The 20,152-nt window shown below is 40.3% G+C and overlaps 4 protein-coding genes across 4 annotated transcripts; 1 reads left to right on the forward strand and 3 right to left on the reverse strand.

Moving 5' to 3' along the window:
• Positions 1 to 1,219: 1,219 nt before the first annotated feature.
• Positions 1,220 to 1,759, reverse strand: BO94DRAFT_424188 (uncharacterized protein; the record flags this gene model as incomplete). The annotated part of the gene is made up of 1 exon (XM_025607427.1): positions 1,220 to 1,759. A coding segment is annotated over one exon (540 nt), but the record flags the coding sequence as incomplete, so codon positions are not given.
• Positions 1,760 to 2,066: 307 nt separating this feature from the next.
• BO94DRAFT_118948 (uncharacterized protein) lies at positions 2,067 to 2,782 on the reverse strand. Its single transcript, XM_025605560.1, has one exon. The coding sequence runs from the start codon at positions 2,680 to 2,682 to the stop codon at positions 2,317 to 2,319; it is 366 nt and encodes a 121-aa protein (XP_025465908.1). The 5' UTR covers positions 2,683 to 2,782; the 3' UTR covers positions 2,067 to 2,316.
• Positions 2,783 to 6,422: 3,640 nt separating this feature from the next.
• BO94DRAFT_547625 (uncharacterized protein) lies at positions 6,423 to 7,085 on the forward strand (the record flags this gene model as incomplete). The annotated part of the gene is made up of 3 exons (XM_025613340.1): positions 6,423 to 6,587; positions 6,636 to 6,710; positions 6,858 to 7,085. The coding sequence occupies 3 exons, from the start codon at positions 6,423 to 6,425 to the stop codon at positions 7,083 to 7,085; spliced, it is 468 nt and encodes a 155-aa protein (XP_025465909.1).
• Positions 7,086 to 18,904: 11,819 nt separating this feature from the next.
• On the reverse strand, positions 18,905 to 19,248 carry BO94DRAFT_119081 (uncharacterized protein). Its single transcript, XM_025605561.1, has one exon. It carries the CDS (start codon positions 19,211 to 19,213, stop codon positions 19,025 to 19,027), a length of 189 nt encoding a protein of 62 aa, XP_025465910.1. The 5' UTR covers positions 19,214 to 19,248; the 3' UTR covers positions 18,905 to 19,024.
• Between the last annotated feature and the right edge of the window lie 904 nt (positions 19,249 to 20,152).

Here is a 20,152-nt window from a genome sequence, read left to right on the forward strand (position 1 = left end):
ATCAGTTACAGTCCCCAGTGGATGTGGATGTAGATGTGGATGTGGTGACGCTTGTCACCATGCCATGCCATTGCGAATCGCAGATCTCTGTCCGGTTCCAGTCCCGTCCGTCTGGTGGCAACAGCATCATCATCACCCGTTCGCCTCATCATCGTCATCGGAGTTGTGTTGGTGACGATGTTACCCCTACGAATTCATATTACATACGACTGATTACCTTGTATAGGTATTGAACTCGCCTTACTTACCTCTCGCCTTACCTACCCGATTCAGTAATATTGTGGTTGTTGTACAGAGTGAGTGGTGGTGCAGCGTGCATCGCATCACGCCACGCCGCCATGCCACGCCACACGTACCTTGCTCGCCCCCCTATTTAGCTGGTTAATGTTGTTGTGTTGTTGTAGGTAGGTACTAGGTGGTTGTTTGGACACGTTACTTGCTTACCTTACATTGTTTGTTGGATAGGTGGGTATTATGTGTGTGTGTCTGTAGTAAGATTGGATAATATGGTCAGGGGTTAGGGAGGTAGTGTGCAGGGATGTTTCTGCAGGTGGGAGGGGAAGGGAGGTATGGTATGGGGGTATTGATTGGATCCTTGCATTTAGGTACGGTAGGTATTACTATGTACGTGGATATTACTGGGTGTTTATTGTTCAATGTATGTAGTAGGTGCATGGATGGGTGGATGCATGGTGGAAGTGGCTGTTTATTTATGTAGTATGTACTTTGGTTTTGGGTTGGTGTTTGTTCGTGTAGGACGGGGTAGAGATAAGGAGTGTACGGTACTTCGTAGTATGGTAGTTATTATTGGGAGGTAATGTATAGAGGTATTGTGATATGTTGATATATTTGACTTTTGGCTAGATACATGTGGTCCGTTCCAAGGTTCCTTTCCTTTCCAGTCCTTCCTTTCCTTTTCCAATCTAAGTGGTGAACTCCTATGATGTTATGATGTTGTTATGATGATGATGATGATGATGATAATGGTTAACCTTCGCACCAACTCCTAGCTCGTATGTGGTGACCAATCAATGAGTCGCTTGTTGACTCCGCCAAATATGTATTGTGAATGAAATTGAAATAGGAAAATCGTTGCTTCGTGATGTCGTAAGAGAGGATATTAGAATTATGTTGTGTGGTGGTTGAGATTGAGGTTGTGAGGTGAGAAGTGGTGGTAATGAGATGAGATGAGTTGTGTCGATAGGAAAAGAAAATTCAGCTAGCCGGCAATGCGCACGGGCAGACACTGGCCAGGTGAAGGCCAGAAGTTTTTCCGCTGCACTGTCTTCTCGAGACAGCTGCGGCCCTTCTCGAGTAGGCCTTCCTCCTTCTTCTCTTCCTTCTTATCGGTAGAGACGGGTGCGGGAGCAGACACATGGAAGCTGACGTGGACGGTGGTCTTCTCGGGCTCCGACGTCTTCTCAGTAGGCTCGTTGTCCTTGGATGAGGTCTGGCGGTCCTGATCCTCATCCTTGCGGTCCTCGGGACCTTTCCTCTCTTCGTCTTCACGGTCCTCCTCCTCACTCTCGGACTCGTCGTCCTCGAGGTCGAACGAGTTGATGCGCGTCGTCATGTCCTTCTGAGCCCACTCCATCGACATGCAGTGTAGGCGGAAGTGGCCGAGACAGCGACGGATGTCCGGGTCCGGGGCGGTGGCCTCCCGGGCAAGTTTCTGGCGCGACAGGGTGGTGAGTTTGTAAGGGAGGGAGGTCTTGTCGGCGAGGGGAGGCCAGCGCTTATTCATGGAGGGGTTGTTGGAGGAGAGAGGAGAAGAAGAGGGCTTCTTAGGCATGATATCGATTGCAGTGACGGCCATTGTGATTGTGACCAGTCTAGTAGACTAACTACTTGGATGGGTGGTAGTGGTGATGAGTCAATCGGGGCACTTGGTGGTGGGGGTGTAGACCAGTATAAGAATGCGGAGGGAGATATGTCTGGAGCCGACTGGCGAGGGGGAGGGGTTATAATTTGTTGCAAATTGGGGGGAAGAGATCTGGAGGGGAAGAAGGGGGAGAAGATGAGGGAGAAAAATACTTAAGGGGACGAAGGCGGCGGTTGGGTTTGGCTGGACTCTGACCGACGGAACGCCCAAAGGAGGAATCCGTGGTGGTGACCATCTGATCTGGCAGATTCTGCAAGCGGTTGATCCCCGGGTCTAGACTTGCTTCTCCGTATCCGACTGTATGCTGTACCACTAGTTGTATGGCCCGTATCGCTCGGTCAGTCAGTCAGTCCACCACTACCACTACCACCACCACTTCTTCCCACCACCTGGCTGCCAGGTTACCCCATGCTAGTTCTGTCTCGTGATTTCCATTATGGGGTGATTTTTTTACGTGTCGCACACTTGGCCGCATAGTTTGTACGATGGATTAAACTTCCGGGGAGAGATGGGGTGGGATGGTGTTGGATAACCACAGGTGGTGACCGAATAGGTATGTAGGAAGGCCGCGTTACCAGGGCACAGGCACTGAACAGGAAAGGAAAAAAAAAGAAAAGGGCCTCGACTCGACTCCACCCGCAAAACTGGTCGGGCAGCTGACCTCGCAGTGGGGCCGGGTCTGACGGCAATCCGTGGAATGTTCGACGCCGGGGGTCGCCCGCCCAGTCTGGCTCCCTCACTATTTGGCGACTATTAAGCCGAGTAGGTAACCTGGGAAGTGCCCTCCGGACTCCTTCCATTCGTGGCCCTCACGGCCTCCAAGGACACTACTCCAGCTCCACGACAACCAGGTTTCCCCCCCGGGTGACTCCCATCCATACTCCGAATCGACCTGGATCTGATTCTGACAGATGGCGCAATATGGTTATTTCCAACGCGACCAGCCATGTGCAGCTCCAGAGATCCGGAGACGAACACCCTCCAGTAGGAACGGTAAGGGATGGACAGGGCCGCGCTGGTGATTGGCTGTGTGTTGCGGGGTCACCAACCAGCTGGGATTAGGGGGGTTGCTAAACACAGTAACGCTAGACCCGAACCGGGGCTAGTGCAGCCCTGGGCAGTTAGGGTTGCAGGGGAAACGCTGACTGAGCGTGGATTGTGGGCCGTGGAGTTGGAACGCACATGATAAATTTACGGGGGAATTCGTCCGTAATCCTTTTAATCAATAGTCCTTCAATTAAGGCGTGATCAGCTGGACACGCGTTGGTTTCAGATTCATCTGGCATCCTTCTAGCCCTCTGCTCACCGACGGCCCCCCTTTTCCTGAGCAACCGATGGGTGGAAAAGTCTTTTCCGTTAATAATTAGTCACCGACTAATCGCCCGTGACTCAGCCGGTCTCTGCCAAGGAACCGACCAGTCTTTTCCGGCCAGGCCAGTCCAGTCCATGATGTCAAGACTTTCTCTCTCCGCGATACTTTCCCTGGCAACTTCCCCCCCCCCGCCATACTAGTTACATTACTTCATTCATTCATCATTGTTCATTGTGGAGGATCCTCCATTGACACCACATTACCCTCTGGTACAGCTTAAGCTTATCTTTGCCTACTGCCCTTGCGGTATCCCCGTGGGTCTCCCATCAGCGGACGCGATAGCCATCGCCCGTGCGTGCTGCCCAGCCATCTTTGGGTTGACCGGTCACAAATCGGGATTACAGGATTGATTCCTAATGGTTAGCCGTTTACCTCGGTAGCCGCGGAGAAGGCTCGGGACTGGGACGGGGATCATATCCAACCCTCGTCTGGGGTAAACCTCTGCGGAACCGAATCTCCCGAAGACAATGTCATTGACTCACGATCCAAATTATGGGCCTCACATCACCCGAGTCAAGGGATCATGATAACCGAAGCCGGCCATGCAGCGATAGGAACTCCGTTTTTCCCCGCCACCCTGAACCCGGAAAATCCTCGTGGTGACAGATGTCGTTCGTTTAAGCTCTCCTGATGTCGGGCTTGTTCTTCGTGGTCATTCCATTGGTCTGAAACACACTAGCGTGGATCAACTCACTGATCAAGAGATCATCGTATTGTCTAGTTGTTGCTTTATTATTTGCCTCCAAATGGTTACATCGTCATGTGCTTGTCAATAAGGCTGCTAACATCATAGTGGACGATATCATCTTCCTATCTAAATGTGGAGCTGACCTGGAGTCGCCCCATGGAGAATCGTTGATCGATCACCCCAACATCCTAGTCATACCATAAGGCATTGACGTGCGTCGTTTTGCGGACCGATCATGATGTCAATGCTTGCCGCCACTCAATGGTACTCCCGGTAACGTTGAGGCTAAGAGTATCTGTGGCACGCAGGTAGCAAGCTGTCTAGCCCTACGAGGACGTCGAGCTTGGTCTAGGCTGTCTTCTCAGACGCCATTTTTATCAATTGATGGCCTTTCAGAAGCACCTGGCATGTGCATGGAGCAGTAACTAACAATTCGCTTCTGACATACATGTTAACTAAAACCATGCGTATGAAAGACTCGCTGTACTTTCATCGTCTTAAGCCTGGAGCTATAGGTTTCCTACATTCAAGAGATTATGTTACAGCCATCTATTACATGACACTAACACAATTGTCATAAATGAATGACGCTAGAAGCAACAGGATTGTGACATGATGCTTGCTAGCACGGGTTCTGACCAAAGATACTGACGGAGCCTACGCCTACGTACATTGGTCAGGGATTGGGGATGCCCCAGGAGGCTACGTACGAGGTCTAGGCTAGCGTCTACGTACATCGTATTGTGTGGCCGAGTGGCCAGAAATACCATCAACTGGGGATCACTTCATCCAATAGGGAACGTTCCCGTGGTCCACATCATGAAACATCAATGGCTATTCCAGTGTATTAGCTCTGCGACATGACACGGTCCATACCAATTCGCAATCACAGACGGGATGTGGTCAACATGTCTGATGTGATTGTGTGAGTTGGAATGCAGAGAAAGCTGCCTGTCCTTGAGGCTTACGCATGGGTCTAACTACATTCACCCTTTGTTCCTTGAACATCACAGCATATGGCGTCATAGAGATCTAGAACCGAATCAGCCAGTCGATCACCCTTCGTATAACATGGTCCTGACGTGCAAACTTTCGAGCATATCGATCTTACTGGCTGACGATAAAGTACAATCGCCTAGCACCCACAAATGAAATAGCACGAACATTATCTTTCAACTCAACAGGTTGGGGATCGCCCGGGGGCGAGGAGTGAAAAGCTCATGCTCAGTAGGGGAGATCATACGATGCCCATGTTCATCCTTGCATCACATCGAGTCTGTTCTTTCTGCTGTGGCAACATCGTCAATCTGACAGATCCCACTGAAAAGCAGATTATATTTGAGATCCTTGTCGTGACAGGTTCAAGAATACAGTTGCAGCGAAGCTCAAATGCAAGTACTAACGACCCTTCATGACTGCACTGCGGGCGCAGATTTCACTCATCAACGAGCTGGTCTCTATCAAAGAAGCATTGGTGCAAAGCTTCCTCATATTTTAGCTCTCCAGCAGCAGTATATTGGACTAAGGCTACCAGCGCAGTTTGCTCTCACTCGTCACATTCACTTTACATATTCCTAAAATCATAAAACCTGTCTTCACTATTTGAGAATTCTCCGACTTTTTCGAGACAACTGGCATCCGATCTAACTGATCTAAGTGTTCGATGTTGACACCTGCGACATGGCCAGGCTTTTCCGTGCTATACCTAACGTTACAGGCATTCCGGCGAAGTCCTTGGATCGTAGCATCGCTGTCTGATTGCTGCAACTCGCTGCACAGCCTCATCAAAAGAGCTCGTTGTCGCCTTACAGGGCTGTCTGCGGTTCCGTCGAATGGCAAAAGAGCCAGTAGATATATCCACCCCAAAGTTTACAAGGCAATGATGAGACACGATATATTGGGATTCATTCACCTTTCCAGTCACTCCTCGGGTCGGGAGATATCCCTTCTGGTCTAGTTGGGAGTTCTGACAAGATGTGCCGTAGAAGCTAGAGGCTTGCGGCACAGGTGTTCGTGAACTAAAACAGCATACATGAAGCTTTATATGATGGAGTATAGACCCAATGGGAAATCATCGACTTTGAAATGATGCTATCTGCTGCCACCCTAAAACCGAATCAACCCCACAAATGCTGACTCCTGAAGCTCATCTTTTCTCATCTATTCACACCCACAACCTGTTTGCAGTTTATTGAGTATATATGCGGACAACAACATCCACAAGAGCAACTAAGATAAATACAGTCTACAGTCTACTTTCCCTAAGACATTGCAAGCCCAAATCCAATTGCATTCAATAATATTACACGATTGTGGCAAACCTCATGCTGCTGTCCATGGTTCCCGCTCAAGAACCACTGGGCCACATTAAACCACCTACCTACCTACCTACCTATGTCCATCCTCACCCATCCTCAACCCACTTTCCTTTCATCCACATATACCTGCCTAGACACATGCACATACACTATATACACAAAATGAATCCTTCATCACAACCAAAGCAAACACACCAAGTTACAAGACTCCCCCAACTCACTAGCCACTGGTACCCTCACCCAACAAGCCCCCCTTCCAGTCTCCTTCTTCACCGAAAAGACACCCACATCGGCACCATCCAAATCACCCTCGAAACCAACGACAAGGTGAGACGTACCTGGCGTCGATGGTATATCTCTGATCCACCTATGTAGGATCGTGGGCAAGGGGAAATGGGTTTCTTTTGTATATGGAAGGAGTTATACTTGTTACTTGGCACAGCAGGAAAGGTAGACAATACTTGTTAATTTAAAGAAAAAGACATATACCCATTGATCAACACACGGAAAGCCACCACCCATCAATCACCATAGCTACATAACTAATCTCTATCAATTATACCCTATAGAAACCACTAATACTAATATTCTACCCAGCATAGAAACCAAACTTCTTCCCAAACTGCCTACCTTCTATCACAACTACTAGTACCCAAGAAAATACATTCTAAGCCAAATGGTACATACAACGCTCCTGCTCCTGCTCCTGCTCCTGCTCCTGCTCCTGCTCCTGCTCCTGCTCCTGCTCCTGCTTCTGCTTCTGTACTAGTTGTAGCTTGGTCCTGTGTAAGGTCGTACATGCAGTACATGCCGAATATGACCTGATCCATCTATATATGTGGGGGTTCCGATTCTCGCCGAATGGAAGAATATCTCGGGGGTCAGTTACTTGGTTACTATCTACCTATCTACCTATCTACCTAGTTTGTGGCGATATGTGATGTGTGATAGATGTGTAACTTGGATAGCTTGGGGGGTTACAGGGCCGGTCAGGTCAGGTCACCGGATATATCACTATTGTCTGAATCTTCTCCTTTCTTGTCATATATAGGGGGAAAATATACCATCTTAATCACAATATCTATCTCCCTAGCTAATAGTATGTCTACAGTAACCTACACACATACGACAGCTAGAGGCTACACTACCCACTCCTCCCGATACCCCCCGTCAAACTCTCTCTCTCTCTCTCCAAGCAAACAATCCGCATTAGTCCCTGCAGCCAAATGAAGAAAAACCACTGTCCTGCTGATGACTTGCAGACGACACTTCCTTGCTGCCCACAGTCTTGGCTTGGCTTGGCGGGTCCCGATTTCTCGCCCGTCATGTTGCCTGGACACCCGGTTTAGTGCCCGGTCGAGGGTTACGCTGCATGAAAACCGGAAAGCTTGATTGAGCCGAACCGTGCCTTGGTTTTGGGGGAAAGGGGAGATGAAGGAGTAGATGATTAGTTAGATAGGGGAGTTGGAGGTTTGAGTGGTGGTGGTGCTGGTGGGGAGAGGGGCGTTGTGTAGGACGAGATTTGCTGCATAGTAGGTAGGTAGTTGGTTGGGGTTGAAGCCGTTTCGGGGAGGGATTGGAGATGGGACTGGACTGGATGGATTTGGGGTACATATTGTGTCCGGACAGCCAGTTGGTCGGTAGGCGAGCGCGTCACGTGCCTTGTCATGTTAGCCATCATGTTGTTATTCTTTTCATCCCGCGTAGGCAGAAGCCTTCTAGCTAGTCATACTAATATCACTTATTTTCTTCAGCTTTATATTCTAACAGATTATGAGCCCGGCTCTTTACTGTAAAGTACTGTTATATTTATTATTAAATATTATTTAAAGTATCAATATAAATTTTTATACTGATATTATAATTTAATATTAAAATAGTCCTGTTATCACGTATCTTATTTAAATATTGATAAATAGATTACAATATTTTATAATTAATTATGATTAATAAGATTAGATATCTCTATAATCTAAATATAGAATATTATATATCAGGCCTTATCTTTATAATAAGTTAATTAAGATATTTTATTAGGCTCTAATATTTTCTAATATTAGTCTTTTTAGTTATTATTTTTTAGCGATCAGTCTTAATATAGAATATTTTTATTAAATAGATAATAACTAATAAGTTTTATAAGCTTATAATGATTAAGAATTCTTTTATATATATAAACTAAAATAATAATATTGTTACAGACCCCTGCTAGTTGAACTACTAGTAAGGCGGACTCGCCAGGCAGAAAGCACTGATAAGGGCAGCGCTCGGGTAAGACCGAACTATTGTTTAGTACAATTGCGAATTACTATCACGACGCCCGGAACGGTTACACATCATGTGACCACGATAGCATGTCACCGACAAGCTACGACATGGCAACGCTACGACCAGGACATGGCGGTGACATGGGATAACATACCAATGGTATAAGATATCATGACGACGACATAGGGAGAAAGGATATATAAGGACACTCTCTCATGTACTTAGCTGGTTCTGTTCTTCGTGCTCAATACTACTGTCTTTAAGTAACCATATGTTTGGCAGCTTAGCAACAATACTCATCCGTACTTACTTACAAATAGCTGCACGGCACTATTCGGCCTTACTTCTCTTCTCTTGTTCAAGACCAGTTGTTCCTAGATAGTCATCAGCCTGATACCTCCTCGACCCAGTTACACGGTACGTATACCAGTGAAGCTAAGCTAACCGGGACAGGGAAGCGATCCTAGGGTTTGACACTATACTTTTATAATTATATTGATTAAGTATTTATATATATTGTTCAAAGTTAAAATATTGCTTTCTTTCATATAAACAGATGCTGTAAAAATTAGTTACTCGGGGAGCCTGATAATTACTACTGTTAGATCTAGGGACTCTATTAATACTTATTCTATCTTAATTTCTTTATTTATCTAGAGCATGCTTTGAATTACCTACCTGCCTTTCCTCTAGATAGAGAAAACCATCTTTATCTATTTATAATATCTTATCAGAATGATCAAGAGCCGGCCCTGAATCCTCTGCGCTTGGGGTTCCTGAATCACTAATATTACCGCGTTTTGAGTCTCTTTATCATTTATTAAGCTCTTGTACACTGCATCCTGTTTTCTCATATTTAGTTAAATAACTTGAAGAGTCTTATTTATGATGCGAAGGGTAGAGCTTCTGATAGTTTTTACTGTATGATTTGTGGAGGCCTCTGCATAGAATATACTTTAAAATTATTTAATTATAGCTACTATGATGATAGCCCTCTGCGGCATATTTTACATATTTCTACGCATTCTTACACTGGAACGCCTTATATTCAATCTCTTGGTAATTGTAGCATTGCATTAGTTGGGATTGGTATTCAAAGGTGCTGTGTTACAGACCCCTGCTAGCCAGGTTACTAGCAGAAGCGGACTCGTCAGGCAGAAAGCGATGACCAGGCAGGACTCGGGCAACCAGCAACTCTTATTGAGTAGAATCCCGGTCGGAGTAACGTCCGAGGCAGCGCTGTGTCACGTGACTATCTACCATCAGATCTACCATCGAGGGTATACGACATGGTATACGGAATCCAGGAACGTGATTGGATCGACCCTCGATCTACCCTGAATGGTATACGAAATGGTATACGAAGGATAGGATATAAGGACACTCCTTCATGTACTTAGCTAGTTCTGTTCTTCGTGCTCAATAACACTGTCTTTAAGTAACCATACGTTTTGGTAAAGCTTAGTGACAACACTCGTCCGCACTTACTTACGGATAGCTACACGGCACTATCTGGCCTTACTTCTCTTCTTCTGTTCAGGACCAGTTCTCTTTGGATAGTCATCGACCTGACTTACCTTGATCCAGTTCAAAGGTACGACTCGGAACAGAAGCTAAGCTAACAGGAACAGGGAGAAGCGATCCTAGGGTTTGACACAACCCTCTTGTTGTTTTATATTATATTTATATAACTTATTATCAATCTTTACTGCTGCTTCGATCATCTTTAATAATGTGTTCGGTTGTTCTTGCTAGATAAGTTTCTCTTAAATCTCTATCTTGAGTCCTTCTTTGAATCGTGTAATGTAGGCATCATTATCCTAATCTAAGTGATTAGTGACTTGCAAAAACTCTGAAGTATACTTAAATATTAATCTAGTCTGCTTGAGTTACCATAACTTTTGCTCAGCATTCTGTGCTATATTAATATCTTTAAATATCTGTTTAAGATACTGCTTAAATCTGGTGTAACTGGCGAAGATTTACTTCATATTTGTCAAACCCTAGGATCGCTTCTCCCTGTTCCTGTTAGCTTAGCTCCCGTTCCGATACATACCTTGTGAACTGAATCAAAGGTAGTCAGGTTGTTGACTATCTAAAGATGACTTGATCTGAACAGAAGAAGAGAAGTAAGGCCAGATAGTACCGCGCAGCTATCCGTAAGTGAGTGCGGACAAGTGTTGTCGCTAAGCTTTACCAAAACATAGATTACTTAAAGATAATGTTAATTGAGCACGAAGAACAGAACTAGCTAAGTACATGAAAGAATGTCCTTATATCCTATCCTTTGTTATGGCGTCGCCATGCTATGTCATGTCGCCAATATGTTATGTCATAGTGCTGCCATGTCCTGTCGTAGCACTGCCATGTCTTGTCATAGTACTGCCATGTCCTGTCGTAGCGCTGCTATATTATAGCATGTCGGTGACATGTCCGTCGTGGTCATGTGTTGTGTAACTGTCCCGGTTTGTAGGTTGCTCTGATCAGGATTTTACTTGATAAGAGTCCTTGTCTTCCGGACGTGGCCTTCTGCCTAACGTATCCACCTTACTAGTTTGTTTAGCTAGCAGGGGTCTGTAACACCACTCCCCTTCTTTCAAGGTTTCTTATCTCTAAGAAACATAAATCTGCAGTGCCTCCTTCCTGAGATAAGTATCTGGTGTTATTTCCCAAAACTTTGTTTAGTTTATTAACCATATCATCTAGTTCTTCTGTTCGTAAGAAGAGCCTTTACTGGTGGATTAAGGATGAAGGTTTCCTTGCGGTTTTCCCTTATAAGTGCTGTATTTATCTTCACAAGATTTATATCAAATCTGAAAATTCTGATTACTATAGTAAGTATGTTAAAACGAACGGTGTTCATTATAAAATACCTGATCCTTTCTTCTCTAATATCAAGTAGAAGTGTTTGGTCAAGGCTTAAAATTTTATTGAAAAAGAGAAAGAAGTCATCCTGGCGAAACTTCTTCGGTTGCGGAAACAGAAACAGTTATTATAAAAACAAGCTGGTGATTTTATAGCTCGTGATATAAAGGAAATCAAAAAGCTGGAAGAGCTTGAAAAGCAAGAGTAAAGAAAATGTGAGGCGCAAGTAAGGCTACATGATTAATGAGCTGCGATATCTGAGGCTAAGGCTAGTACTGTCACAGATGGTGTTAAATTAGCTGCTATATCTGAACTTAATCTTAGTTTATCCTAACTTATTAGCTCTCCTTCTTTCTAGACGAACTTTGACTTGCCTGTTAGTAGTATTGTTTTATAAGTTAGTAACAACCTGTTAAGTTCTTGATAGGTTCCCACATGTTTTCTGAGATATCATATTTTACTTATTTTACTAAATATTTTAACCTGCCGCTAATCTTCTTGTGGTCTAGAATCTTTTTAACTTTATATTCTTGTTCTGTATTATCATTAATCTCCATATTTTCTATGATTCTAGTATTCTTTAGTACGGGTTCCAACAATGAGATATAAAATACTGGATAAATTCTGTTCATTGATTTTGGTAACCTCAACTTGTAGTTAACCAGTCTCTTCTTGTCTTTAATGATAAATGGTCCTAGCTTGTGATAGTCAAGCTTCTGACTTGATTATTTTATCTTGATATTTCTGTAGAATAGGAACACCTTCTCCCTCTTTTTAAGATCAGGTTTTTTTCTGTATCTGTGATTATAATATATCTTACTATATAAGTTTATAAACTCAATATCTTAAGACAACTGTAAATATATGTTTTCTATAAATATAATAATATTCTTGATTATATCAGTAACTTGCTGTTTCCCTAATAGTGTTTTCAGAAACCTCAGGTAATATCTATAATTAATGTAAAATAATGAGACTCTAATGATTAAGTAACTAGTATTATTATATAAAAATTATACTATTAGTAACAGATTTACTTAATTATCTTGCTAATAGTTCACGTAATATTTCAGATATTGTTTAATTATCTAATTAACTCTTTCTATTTGCCTATTTATCTGCAAGTAATAAACTGTTATTATTTATTTTTCTATTTTTATAAGATCTGCAAATGATCTCCAGAACTTTAAGATAAATAACTTATCTTGATCTGATATAATATACTTTGATATTTTATAGTATGTAACAATATTTTCTAGAAATAATTCTATTATCTGTATTACTATTATTATTATCTTATTTAATATAAGATAAATGTATTTAATAAGGTGATCAGTGATGACCGTGATAGTGTTAAACCCTTCTAATTCTGGTAGTAGACTAATAAAGTTAATTATTATCTATTTCTATAACTGTTATGGTGTCTTTTATACTTATATTTATCTATAGGATTAGTGCCTCGCAGGCTTGTCTTTAATATAAGTCTTATATTATTTAATATAATCGCGTACTTTCTATCTGAGGTTTGGAATGTAGTAATTCCTTGTAATTAGTTCAGTTATCTTTTCCACTCTTAAGTAATCTTTAAGCAGTCTATCATAGTGTCTAGCCATAATCTCTGTTCTCATCACAGTTAATATAAAGATTAACCTGTAGAAGTATGCTAGTTCATCTTTATTAATAATAATCTTATCTAGTGAGTCCTTGCCCATTTTCTAGAGTATTTTATTATTTTTTATGTCTTTAGTCAATTACTTAATTAGATTATTACTTATTTTTAACATTGTTGTTAAGTTAGTCTTATTATAGCTGATCAACCCATCCATGTTTTGCTTCAGGATGGCTAGTTTAATAGCTTTTTTATTTAATTTATAGTCTGGCCTGCGGCTCAGTATATCTATATGTTTATTCTCTACTTCCTTACAATATATAATTCTAAAATCATATTATAACAGAATCTCAGCCTATTATACTTGCTTTCTAATCAATTCTTTGATTGTTATGAAGTAAGTCAAGTTTTTATGGTCTATCTTTATAATGATAGTATACTTTACTCCTTCAAGATAGACCCTCCACTGCTTAAATACTACTATTATAGCTAGTAATTTCTTGTCGTGAATATCATAATTGAGTTCTGCTTGAACCAACTTCTTTAAGTAAAATATAATTAATCTTGACTTTCTATCTTCTCCGGGTTATATTATATGCATACTAACAGCATAATCCAATATATCAGTTTTAATGGTTATTTCTTTCTCTAGATCGTGCTGTACAAGTACTAGTAATGTAGTAAGTTATTACTTAATGTTTTTAAATATGTTCTGTTATGGTTCTTTTTACAGATACTTCTTTAACTTCTTTATAAGCTTGAAGAATAGTATTATGTGGATAGTGTATCTGTCTATAAATTATTGATAATAGTTAACTAATCTAATAAACTACTATAGTTCCTTCAGATTCTTAGATTGAGGCTAATTCTGTATGACTTGCACTTTAGCTTGCTCTGTATAAATTCTCTCTGTGAATATCTAATATTCTAAAAACTCTGTCTTCTGTATATAAAATTCATACTTCTTCAGCTTATATTATAACTAATATAGACATAGTTTATACAGAATTAGTCTTATATATCTTACATATTCTTCCTCAGTCTTCAAGAAGATTAATATATTATCTAGATAAGTAATTATAAATCTGTCAAGATATTCTCTAAGAACTTTATTAATATATTACTAAAATAATACTGGTGTGTTAGTAAGCCTAAATAATATAATCAAGTACTTAAAGTATCCATACTTTATTCTGAATATGATTTTCCATTCTTTACCTTCTGTGATGTATATACGATAATATATATCCATAATATCAAGTTTAGTAAACCACTTTATTCCTTATATCTTATCTTAGATTTCTAAAATCAAAAATAACGGGTGTTAATCCTTGATTATAATAATATTCAGTGACTAATAATCCACGCATAGCTATAAACTACTATTCTTTTTTAATATAAATAAAACTCCATATCCTGCTGGTGACTTCAAAGACCTAATATTATCTTTAGCCAGTTGATTATTAATATATTCTTATAGTACCTGCAATTTTTTTTTAAATATTAGATAAATCTTTCTACATACCAGTGACTTTCCTTTCTTTATAAGAATAGTATGGTTATACTTTCCATACTAAGATAATTCAGGTTGCTCTAACTACTTGAATAAATCCTTAAATCTCTTATACTATAATAAAATCTGCGTATTACTCTTGACTGCAGCTAGAAATTCCCATAAATCTTCTAGTCTCTAGACAGTCATCTTAATCTCTATATTAGAACTGTTAATACTATACTTATAGTACTCTTCTATTATTATCAGTACCCATCCTGATAATTCTATGAGCTAATCTCTCTATAATGGCTTAATTACTATTATTACTTATATAACTGTACTTAAGATGCTATTTTCCTCTAAGTTACCTTTAATACCTGGCGCGTTAGACTTTCGTGATGATCTTAACCTTCCCTTGCTAGATTACTTAGTCCTTGCTTCAGCTTCTTGCTAAGTAGCGGGCTGTATAGATCCAGACCCCATACCTGGTCCTTGCTGGTGTCGTCTTAGACAATCACAATTAGTGAATTAAAGACTCTCAGTCTTTCAATCAATCTGTGGATTATGATTCCTGAGTTATAGAATCCCTAATATAATATTATACTATTTTAAAAATATCATGTTAAAGTCTATACACTTATAGTAAATCTTTATAGTTATAAATATAGTTCCTGACTTAACTGTTAACACAAGAATTCTCAAATTCTCTCTATTTAATCCTGTAATCAGTTTGGATTCTTCTTTTTATTATCTAAATATCCTAAACTATTACATAAATCACAGATTCATAAAGTTCCCAGTCACTCCAGAATCTACCAGTACTTAGACTAATCAATCTAATACAACTACTTAGATCTTCAGATATGGTCCTAATTCTGTGGCTATTAACTACTATTCCAGCTAATTAGATTCTAACTATTGTAGATATCTCCTTGGAAACCTTGAGCCTTCTATCTTTATTATATAATATATTATATACTAATTATCAAAACATGCCAGCCAATATATTAATCTATGATAAAAGTGTCTTTGGTACTCTTTACACGCACAATCAAAGATAGAATATAGATAGTGACTTATCTTAGTCCTAATCACTTCCAGTATCTTAGATTAATAGTTAGTAATGTATTTCTAATTATAGTATATTAAGCATGTATTCATATAGTATACAAGCCAAGAGAGTTTATTATATTTTCAATAATCTCTACTTTCTTTAAAATAAATATATAGACATGGTTTATTATATTAAGACTCTGTTTCTACAATATTTATCTTCTAACTAATCTTTAATAATTGATAATAATAGTCCGTGTTATCTTATCCATATATTAAGCAAACTTCCGGGTAACAAGAACATCTTTATAAATATTATTTCCAAGTCTCATTCTATGATTTTCAATATTTTAAATCCTAATATAAACAATGCTGCATGATTATCTTAAGCTTTGGACAGAATCATGCTGGATTCTCTAAAATCTTTTTCAAGATACAGTCTAACCAATAAATAACGTTTTTTTAATCATTTTTCTGATTCTTCTTATCCTTATCTTGCTATAATAAATAAAGTTTACTAATTTCTGATAAAGGTTTTTCAGGAGTATTAAATATCTTGTTAAGTCTTTTCTTACTGGATTCAAAGCCTTCAAGCAGTATACTGTACTCTTTATTTAATGATTTATCTTTATTCTAAACTATACTAGGATAGTTGTTCCTCAGAACTGGCTTATAACTATTATTATTAATTTCTGTGGTCCAAACTAATGGTATAGACAGTCATTAATCCTCTTATTAACTAGATAATACTGTTAACTCATCCGGGATGGCTTGTTATCTTAACTAATCACAGTACATCTTATTCTTTAATAACTGATCATGCTGAATAGTATGTAGCTTTTTATTACCTAATATCTGCATCGCAGATTCCGTCTAAACTTTATACTGAATGGTGGTAATATCATAGACTCCTCTGCCTTGATCTTGGTTCGTAGTTCTTAATTACTTCTGAGGCTGTTTCTGACTACAGTTCTTTAACTAGTAACCTGCTTTACCGCAGCTGAAGCACAAGCAGTCTTGTTTGCACTGTTCAAGTTCCTCCTTAGACACTTGAGTCTGTTAAGTCTGATGCTGTGCTACATCCAGCTCCATGGGCTTCAGCCCGTAGAGATCTTCGTATCCCAAGCTCCTAGGTTGTGCCGACCTTCCGTTATTAGCTCGGTAACCTGGCTGGTTATTATGTCGAGGTATAGACCCGCTGGTTTATCAACCCTCTTATTATTTCATATTAAAATCATATAACTTATTATCAATCTTCATTACTGCTTTAATCATCTTGGCCAGGGTGTCCGGTCATTCTTGCCAAATAATCTTTTCTTAGATCTCTATCTTAAGTCCTTCTTCAAATCATGAAATATAAGTATTATTATCCTAGTCTAGATAACTGATGACTTACTAAAACTCCGAAGTATACACGAATACTGATCTTGTCTACTTAAGTTATTATAACTTTCATTCAGTATTTCATGCTACATTAATGTCTCTGAATGTTTGTTTGAGATGCTGTTTAAATCTGATATAACTAATAAAAAGTTATTTTATATTATTATTCTAATTACTTACCAACTTTTCTTATCACTCGCGGATATATGGTTCGAACTAATCAAATACCGCTCTGGTAAGATAAGTAAACATAAAAAAGATCTTGTCTTCCTTATTCCTGAGTCTTTCTTTATTTATATTAAGATACAAGTCTAACTGGGTCAAGAAAGCTCTGAGCCGCGCTCATTTACTGTCAAATGGCTCGGGTGGTCGGACCTTAACAGATTTGACTGATAAGCGACCCTCGAGTAGCTGGTTCTATTGTTCTAAGACAGTGACGCTTTCTTGTAACTGACTAACCATGTCCATCAGTTCCTTGATTATCGGGCCCTGCTGCTGAGGCGCTCGCGATATGTTCAATATAGTTAACATGATGACTGGTTATCACTGGGTAACACTCATACTAACTGATGCTCAATATATCAAACCCTAGGATCGCTTCTCCCTGTTCCTGTTAGCTTAGCTCCCGTTCCGATACGTATCTTGTGAACTGAATCAAAGATAGTCAGGTTATTGACTATCTAAAAATAACTTGATCTGAACAGAAGAAGAGAAGTAAGGCTAGATAATGCCGCACAGCTATCTGTAAGTAAGTGCGGATGAGTGTTATTGCTAAGCTTTACCAAAACATAGGTTACTTAAAGACAATGTTAATTGAGCATGAAGAACAGAACTAGCTAAGTACATGAAAGAGTGTCCTTATATCCTATCCTTTGTCATGGCGTCGCCATGCTATATCATGTCGCTGATATGTTATGTTGTAGCGCTGCCATGTCCTGTCGTAGCGCTGCCATGTCCTGTCGTAGCGCTGCCATGTCCTGTCGTAGCGCTGCCATGTTATAGTGTGTCGGTGACATGTCCGTCGTGGTCACGTGTTGTGTAACCGTCCCGGTTTGTAGGTTGCTCTGATCGGGATTCTACTCGATAAGAGTCCTTGTCTTCCGGACGTGGCCTTCTGCCTAACGTATCCGCCTTACTAGTTCGTTCAGCTAGCAGGGGTCTGTAACAATATTATTATTCTGGTTTTCTACCAACTTTTCCTGGTATTTATAGAGATATGGTTTAAATTAATTAAATACTGCTCCGGTCAGGTAAATAGATGTAAAAAAGGATCTTGTTAATCTTATTCTTAAACCTTTCCCTGTTCATGCTGAGATACAAGTCTAACTGGGTCAAGAAAGCCCTGAGCTTTGCTCTATTACCGTCGAATGGCTTGGATAGTCAGATCTTAACAGATTTAACTGCCAAGCGATCTTTGAGTATCTGGTTTTATCATTCTAAAATGATGATGCTTTCTTACAACTGACTAACTATATCTATCAGTTCTTGTGTCGTCGGGCCCTGCTGCTGTAGAGCGCGCGATGAGTTCAATGTAGTTAATATAATGAATAATTGTTATTAAATAACACTCGTACTGACTGGTGCTCAATGTGTCAAATCCTAGGATTGCTTCTCCCTGTTCCTGTTAGCTTAGCTCCCGTTCTAATACGTACCTGTGAACTGGATCAAGGTAGTCAGGTTGATGATTATTTAAGAAATGACTGGTTCTGAACAGAAAAAGAGAAGTAAGGCTAGATAGTGCCGTGCAGTTATCCGTAAGTAAGTGTAGACAAGTATTATTATTAAGCTTTATCAAAATATATAGTTACTTAAAGACAGTATTATTAAGCACGAAGAACAGAACTAGCTAAGTACATGAAAGAGTGTCCTTATATCCTGCCCTCTGTATACCATATCGTATACCATCAGGTCTACTGTAGACTTACTTAATAGTCACAGACCATGATGGTATGTTGTATACCACATGCTTGTCTGTATACCATGGTCACGTGATCCGTGGCACCTGACGGTTTGGATCAGGGTTCTCCTCGATAAGAGTTCCCTTCCGTCCGGGTGTGGCCTTCTGCCTGACGTACCCGCCTTACTAGTTGTTCAGCTAGCAGGGGTCTGTAACAATAGCCATACAGTAGAGTAAGAGCTATAACCAAGTTTTCCCACAACCCGGTATTTCGAATTCAGTAATTCACCGATATGCACGGGATAGAATTGCTCTGGCCTATAGAACGGGAGCCTCTCTTCTTCCCAGAGTTTGGATTGAACATTAGGTGCTTGAGAACACATTGCACGCTTGCAACGGAATATTGCTGCTTGTATGATGAACTTATCAGACTTGATCAGGGACAGCCCATTTTTTAGAGCAGAGGAGTACTTTATTATCATCAAGCCGACTTTGTATATCTTTATAAAACAATTGTTGAGGGACTTTTTATCAGGACTCAAGCTTGGCTGCGAGCAGCTTTATGAGAGACCCGAGAGTGGAGGTGAAGATAAAAGATGTTTACTGGTAGACCAACTTCTATCTATAAATCAAGCTCCACTTTACATGAAGGCAGCCAATGGTAGATTGCCTCATCTGGGAAATCCCATTGGTCAAAGAGTTATTACGTTGGCCCGACGTGATAGAGCAAACCAACCAATTAGAGTTTATTTCTGTGATTAGCCAGATTTTCTCGGGATAATTATAGTTCGGCTACACCGTGACGGTAGAACTTTATACTAGAGAATGCGTATAGTGACATGACTTAGGCTATATCAAGAAAGAAACTTCGGTTCAACAGTACGGTAGACTAAAACGTAGTATAGTACAGTAGTCCCAAATTCTGAAATCAAAGACACGGTCACAACTCCCGACGCCTTTACATAAGAAGCATCAGTCTCCGGAGCTTTAGCTCAACTGCAAATAAGCTTTTCACTTCTTCCACTTCTTTTACCTCACCTTCCCAGTTCCATCTTCATGAACATGAGCTGTGCCCAGTCCAGTATCAACATCATCTTTAAACCTGACGCTGATAACATTGAGTTTGTCGTCCAGATTATCATGCGATTTATGAGATTGCAAGCCCTTAATTTCAGCTTTCTTCACCCTCAGATTCTAAGTCATAGAATGAGCCGAGCGTTTTTAGAAACCAATACTGATAATCCTACTCTTGCTCCATCTTTGCGCAGAAAGCAGCCACAGCTTCTCAATACATAACATTTTGAATATCCGCCAAGGCAACA

The sequence above is a fragment of the Aspergillus sclerotioniger genome, assembly GCF_003184525.1.
Source record: "Aspergillus sclerotioniger CBS 115572 chromosome Unknown BO94scaffold_19, whole genome shotgun sequence".
NCBI lineage: Eukaryota > Fungi > Ascomycota > Eurotiomycetes > Eurotiales > Aspergillaceae > Aspergillus > Aspergillus sclerotioniger.

What these genes read in the sequence shown, in the direction of transcription:
- BO94DRAFT_118948 (XM_025605560.1), bottom strand. Translation starts at nt 2,682, where the DNA reads ATGGAAGGAGTCCGGAGGGCACTTCCCAGGTTACCTACTCGGCTTAAT.
- BO94DRAFT_119081 (XM_025605561.1), bottom strand. Translation starts at nt 19,213, where the DNA reads ATGTGTTCTCAAGCACCTAATGTTCAATCCAAACTCTGGGAAGAAGAG.